This window comes from Silene latifolia, unplaced genomic scaffold, assembly GCF_048544455.1.
Source record: "Silene latifolia isolate original U9 population unplaced genomic scaffold, ASM4854445v1 chrun_scaffold_16, whole genome shotgun sequence".
Lineage (NCBI taxonomy): Eukaryota > Viridiplantae > Streptophyta > Magnoliopsida > Caryophyllales > Caryophyllaceae > Silene > Silene latifolia.
The window spans coordinates 7,535,947-7,543,264 of NW_027413123.1; the positions used below are offsets into that span (position 1 = coordinate 7,535,947).

The following is a 7,318-nucleotide window of genomic DNA, read 5'->3' on the forward strand; positions in this document are numbered from 1 at the left end:
AATTTTATGTGCTCAGGCATTTGAATATCAAGGAGAGATGCATGTTTCAATTTATTGATGAACTGGAATGATGGATATCTAATCTTGGTTATGTAGAGCGATCTTTTTTATGGCATAAATGATGAAAAGAAAAGCGAGATGAAGAAGATGGGACTATTGTTTTGATTTTGTTTGTCTGATTTAGGATTTCATCCTAGTAGGATAAGTCTCCTTCTTATTGTCGGTCTGTTGGGACAAATAGACCACGGACCTTGTACATTTTCTCGAGTTCGGTTTTCGTTCTCGATTATATAATACATATTTACATTTTAGCAAAAAACAAAGCTTTAACCTTTCTCTAATCAAACATTAATTACTTAGTAATTTAGCTTAGAATTAGTTTATCTCAATTGTTTACATTTGGTATTGGGTTGTAATTTGAAGATTAGTGAAGATTCTTCTTCCATTTAATCCAAGATTTCAACTTTGTGTCTTATTGGTATAATTCTTGTTCTAGTTTGTTTACCTTTCAATTGTTTACATATTTAAGAAAATGATGTAGAGATAAAAAGAGAAAGGAAAAAAATGGAAAACCCGAGAAAAAACGCCCAATTGGAAAACCTAGTTCTGACAATGACAGCGATCAAAAATTATAGTAAATCTTCATCGTTTTTAGCATCAAAAATCACAAAAATCATAATAAAAATCGTTTTTCTCCTTTATATTTCACTTTAGCTGGACCTTCTTCTTCATAGGTTGTTAAGCTTGTTTCGAACCATATGGAGCTGGATTTGGATGATCTTATCAGTGATGAAGAAACCAAAGAATGGATTACCCAGAATCGTGGGAAGAATAAGCAGAAGTTGTATACTATTGAGGAAGAACCGGAAGGTATGTTACAATTTTCTATGTCTGATATTCAGAAGGAACTAAAATTTTGGAAGAACTCTGTAATCTGCTTCATACTAGGTGCAAATCCATCATGGGATGCTGTGGAGAATTTTAGATATGGAGTTTGGGTGGATTATGGTGTAGATAGAGTATCATTCCTACCTTCTGGGGTTTTCCTTGTGAGATTCGGGAAATAGAAAGATCAGGAGGTTGTGTTACAACAAGGTCATTACTTGTTTGATAACAAGCCCCTGATTGTTAAACCTTGGACACCTAATGAACCATTAACAAAGGCTGAGGTTACAGCGGTCCCTGTGTGGGTTCGTTTCATTAACCTACCCTTGAAATTTTGGGGCAACTGTATCCCTCGTATTGCTGCACTTCTTGGGGATTATGTTCGTTGTGATGGGGCTATGAAGGACAAAACAAGGTTAGCATATGATAGGGTATTGATTGATGTTCCATTTGGAAAGGGTGCTCCTAAGGAAGTGACGTTTCTGGATAAAAAAATGGAGTTGGTTATCCTTAGGACTGAGTTTGAATGGAACCCTATCTTGTTTAAGGAGTGTGGGGGTGTGGGACATGCATAGCAGACATGTAAAAAAGCTAAGATTAAGCCAAAAAGAAAGCAGAAGGTGACTCAAAAATGGCAACCTAAGGTGCAGGTTCAACATCAAAAGGTAGTACCTCCTAAAGTGTCTACCCCAAAGATACCTTCCCCATGGTTAATCACCCCTAAACCTGTGTAGAATTTCGCTCAGAGTGTGGTATAGCATACTCCAATGGAGATACCAACTAATTTTCAGGTGCAATGGCAGAGTAATGGGACCTATAAGGTTAATACACCTGCTAAAGGCCTCATAAGATTGAGCAGACAAGAATTGATTAATCAGGGTTCTTGCTTAAGCAAGTTTAGGCAATACTCATTTATGGATGCCTTGAATAATGCAACACCTAAGGTTGGCATAGGTACGAAGTCAGTAGTATTGCCCCCAGAAAGGGGTGGTACACAATGATAGGATTTTGGAATATCAGGGGGTTAAATAGTCTTGCTAAATAGAAGCATATTAAGTGGTTCTTGCACTCTCATAATATTGGACTATTTGGCCTCCTTGAGACGAAGGTCAAACCTTCTTCTCTAAATAAAATCAGACAGAATATTTGTGAAGGTTGGTGTTTATCTATCAATTCTCGATGGCATAAAGGCGGATGGGTATGGCTATTGTGGAAACCTCAACTTTATCAAATCCATTGCATTTGGTGTTTATCTACCAATTCTCAATGGCATAAAGATAGAATGCAATGCTCAACTCATTCATGATTCATGTGAAGGTATCTGATTTAAGTTCACGAGACGCTTTTAACTTAACCATGGTGTATGCCTTTAATGAAGTCCAAGAGAGGAAAGAACTATGGTCTAGAATTTGTCATTTTAAGAATAATAGTCAAGGGCCTTGCATCGTTTGTGGTGACTTTAATACTGTCCTTAGACCTAATGAAAGATTAGGGGGAGCCTCCTCTTAAGATGAAATGGAAGACTTCCAGAGTTGTGTTGATCATTGTAATCTGGTGGATATTCCTGCTTTAGGATCTTATTTCACATGGAATAATAAGCTGGAGGTTGCCACTAGGGTGTATAGTAGATTGGATATGGCTCTGGTTAATCATGCCTGGATCTCTGAAAGATCTGAGTATTATGCCCATTTTCATGTTGAGGGATACTTTGATCATACCCCTTGTGTTATTCAGAGATACATCACAGATCAACAGAAAAAGAAATGCTTCAAATATTTCAACATGTGGGGTGGAGTGGATCAATTACTTCCTACTGTCCAAATGGTTTGGGAGAATAGAATCCTTGGCACTCCAATGTATCAAATGGTTAGAAAGCTCAAACTCTTGAAGAAGCCTCTCAAGGATCTCAATAGAGGCCTTTTTGATGATATGAAAAATAATAGTATGAGAGCTTGGAAGCACTTGGAGTATGTGCAGGAGCAACTTAGAACAAATCCTACCAATGTCGACTTGATTAATACTGAGTTAAATGCTCTTAAGGATTATCAGGAACTTAAGAAAGCATGTGATAGTTTTCTATTACAAAAATCCAAAGCTATCTGGCTAACTGAGGGGGACAACAACACTAAAACCTTTCATAGCTACATGAAGAGTAATCAAGCAAGGAATAAGGTCTTAAGAATTGCGGATGAACAAGGGCGTTGGCTTACTAATGTTGATGCCATTCAGCAGGCCTTCTTGAATTTTTATAAGAAGTTGTTGGGTGAAACTACTGCACTGCAACCTATTAATATGCAGGTGGTTCAGAGGGGCCCAATCTGTACTGAGGAACATTGGGAAACATTATTGAGTATAGTAACAGATTCTGAGATTAAAGAAGCTCTTTTTTCCATTCCAAATCACAAAGCTCCTGAACCTGATGGATACTCTAGTGCATTCTTTAAATACACTTGGGAAATAGTTGGAAATGACATGTGTATAGCAGTCACGAATTTCTTCAATCAGGGGAAGCTCCTTAAGCAAGTAAACCATACCTTGGTTACTTTGATCCCCAAGGTGGACCTGCCCGAGAGTGTGACTCAATTTAGACCCATTGCATGTTGCAATGTAATTTACAAGGTCATTTCAAAACTATTATGTTCAAGATTGTCAAAAATTCTCCCTAATATCATTAGCCCTAATCAAGGGGGTTTATTAAGGGTAGGAATATCATTGAAAACATAATGATTTGCCAGGATCTCATAAGAATGTATAATAGGACATATGTCTCCCCAAGATGACTTATCAAGGTTGATCTCAAGAAAGCATATGATTCTGTGAACTGGTGCTTTCGTTTTCCTATGTTAAATGCTCTGAAGTTCCCCCCTCATTTTATAAAGCTGATCAAGGAATGTGTTTCCACTACTTCTTATCACTTGTTCTGAATGGGGAGCTTTTTGGACATTTTCATGGACAGAAAGGCTTGAGGCAAGGGGATCCCCTATCCCCTTTATTATTCACGGTTGTTATGGAATATCTTACAAGAATTATGGAGTTTACTACTGAGGTGATGCCTTTTCAATTTCATTCATTATGTGGTAAGCTTAGACTCCAGCACCTCATGTTTGCTGCTGATTTACTGCTTTTTGCTAGAGGAGACAAGCAATCTGTTCTTGTGCTACTCAGATATTTTATTACCTTTAGTGCTTCCTCTGGTTTGCAAATGAATAATCAGAAGTCTAACATTTACTTTAATGGTGTCCAGAGACATGTTAAAGATCATATAATTGGGTTGTCTGGTTGTGTAGAAGGTAAACTTCTTTTCAAGTACTTGGGAGTGGCCATTACAGCTGGAAAACTTGGGAAAGATGAATGTCAGGTACTGATTGAAAAAATCATTGATAAAATTAGATCCTTTGGAGCTAGGAAGATTTCGTATGCTGGTAGATTGATTCTTGTGAAGTTTGTCTTAACTTCTTTGTTTACCTATTGGGCAAATAATTTTCTACTTCCTAAAGGAGTGTTGAGGAAAATTGATAGCATTTGTAGGAATTACCTCTGGCATGGCACTAATATTTATATGAGAACCCCTCTAGTAAGCTGGGAACATGTCTGTACTCCTAAATATGAAGGAGGACTGGGTATTATATATAGTCCCACATGGAATATGGCTACTATTGGGAAGTTGGTGTGGTGGTTGTATAGCAAACCTAATAGTTTATAGGTCAAATGGGTCCACCAGATTTACATCAAAGGTGACCCTTGGGATAGTCATATTCCTAAATCCCATATGAGTGGGAACTGGAAAGCTATCTACAAGGTTAAGGAGATTCTCAAACCAGGTTATGGTAATGGGGCATGGCTTGCTGATCAGCAGGGATATAATGTAAGTTCTGGATATGAGTGGCTTAGGCACAAGGAACAGAAAGTAGGATGGGCTAAGTTACTGTAGACTACTTGGACATTACCTAAGCATCAATTTTTAAGCTGGTTGATTCTCAGGAATGTGCTAAATGTCAAGGACAAACTTTACAGCCACGGTATCTATCAGGATGCACACTGTTATATCTGGAGCAATGGGGTGGAAACTATTTGTCATGTATTTCAGAGCTGCAGGTATACCAGGAAGATAATAGAAGGGGTATGTGACTGGTTGCATATGCATGTACCTCAAGGTAATGGTATTGTGTGGATTGGTAGAAGGAAATGGAAGCCACTGGAAAAAAATATTTGTCTGACTGCTATCATGGCAGTCTACAATGAAGTCTGGCAGCAGAGAAATCAGGCACGGCTGGATGGAAAATTGCAGCATCCTAAAATGTTGATACATCAGATTCAGCTGCTTATAAGACATCAAATGGCCAAATGTAATGTAGTACTTAATGCTATTGACAAAGCTTAGATGACCTCTTTGATGTAGGTGATCCTTGTAATGTTATTATCTTTCTTAGCTTGTAATAGTCTTTTTGAGTTTAATGAGAACTTACATTCTACCTAAAAAAAAAATAAGACATGCTTTCCTTTACTTGTTATATGTCAAAGTTTCCATTTTTTGTGTTGGTTATTGTCACCATGTGTGAGTAGTGCCTTGCTAGGATGGAGGGGGACCTTATATAGAGTGATATGATTAGATTATTGATGGGGTTCATATACCCATCTAATTAGACTCCTCTAATTAGATATATAAATTACTCATTAATTTATCTTATAGATCTAGTGCATTCATGATGTTAATAATCAAAATAAGGACAAAACGATTTTTCTTACATTGGTGAGACGGAATATTGGGCACAAGTAAGGACTCCTTCCTTCACTTGTTCTTAAGCTCAAAGTAAATTGATGATCCCCTTAGTCCCAATAGTGTGAGAACCTTCTTTCAATTACATTAAGACTACCCCTTTAAATCCAATAATATATGGACTAGATATAGTTATTAGATGACCTTAAAATTTGTTCTAATATTATTTCTATTACTACTATAGTCATCTAAATAAATTAGATTTTGAACAATTATTTTCTAAAACTTAATTTTATAGAGAATAGGGAAAGTAAGAGAGATATCTCAAAATGTATGAATGAATAATTGATGAGAATAAGAACAATTCTTATTCTCATAAGGGGTGGAAAACCGGTGGGGGAACAAGGGCCAAGGGAGCCAATGCATGCCATATTGCTTTTTCAATCGTTCTTCTCAAAACAAAACTAGGGTGTAGTATATAATAGGATAGTAATCATTATGTTTTTAACAATTAAAAACAATTAACCATCTTATACTAATAACCCTCATAAAACCGGTGCCCATGTATAAAATGGAATCCATTTTATTTTTGTCAATTGTCATTTTGTCATATAATGTGTGACATGTGACTTGTAACATGTTATTAATAATATTAATGCATATTTAACAATTAAATATCATTACATATATTAATTTGGTTATATACAACAATTGACTAGTAATTCACAATCACAAGTAAATAAAATAGTTCATGTTAATATAATCTGCAACATATTGCAATTATAATTAACCGTTCATTCTTAATTTAATTGTTTCATAAAACAAAACTTTAGTAATGTAACATTTTAATTACTAAAACGAATCTCATTTAATCGAATTACAATAAGATTCATATTCTCACTTACATACGTAAATTGTTCAATTTTAAGAAATGAATTAATCTGTATCAGCATATAATTAATTAATTTATCTATTAAGGGAGTCGTCCTTTAGGTGTGACCTTAAGGGATCAACTGATCACCACCGTCAAAGGACAGTAATGTCAAACTCTAGTCAGCCAATCATTATCGATTATGTTGATCAGTTGACGGATAAATATGAATCATCCCTTCATGTACTCTTATCACAAGTTTTATTAATGTGATCGCACTATTGTCGAGGACACATACTCCAACAATCTCCCACTTGTCCGAGACAAGTGTGCGTCACCAATTCTCTTGTCCTATTACTATCTCCCACTCAATGCAAGGTATCTTGCAGGTCGTCCTTGCAAGTGATCATATCAATAGTGGTTTTCTCGATCTGGAGAGTAACTGTCTGACTGGAATTATCTATCGTAGATACCTTCCGAGTGTGGCCACGCATTTTCAGTTCACTACTCCTTGAGTGGCCCTGAGATTTTTAAATAACCCTAAAAAGGGGGTGGACAATTCCTATCGCACTATTCCCTTTGTCTAGACACAGCTCATCATGACCCAAAAGATGCCCATTTGACCTCATTTACGAAAGTCGTAGACCATAATTTAAAGTCACTCAGAAATTGTGCCAACTTGGGCGAACAGTCTCTAGTCAAAAAATTGACTCAAAAGAATACTATAGTAGCTCTCGCCACAACCAGGCTATGCGAATTACCAGAACTCTATAAGCGGTCACTGCCCGATAGAGTGTCTCATACAGTCTGCCTATGTGATCGACTAGTCATCTCTTATGACTCTA

The 7,318-nt window shown here is 36.5% G+C and overlaps 1 protein-coding gene across 1 annotated transcript; it reads left to right on the plus strand.

Annotated features, from left to right (window-relative positions):
- The first annotated feature begins 1,652 nt into the window (after positions 1-1,652).
- LOC141637231 (uncharacterized) lies at positions 1,653-5,266 on the plus strand. Its single transcript, XM_074446795.1, has 7 exons — positions 1,653-1,829; positions 2,040-2,202; positions 2,459-3,408; positions 3,842-4,474; positions 4,607-4,750; positions 4,867-5,005; positions 5,118-5,266. Exons 1-7 carry the CDS (start codon positions 1,653-1,655, stop codon positions 5,264-5,266), a joined length of 2,355 nt encoding a protein of 784 aa, XP_074302896.1.
- The last annotated feature ends 2,052 nt before the right edge of the window (positions 5,267-7,318 follow it).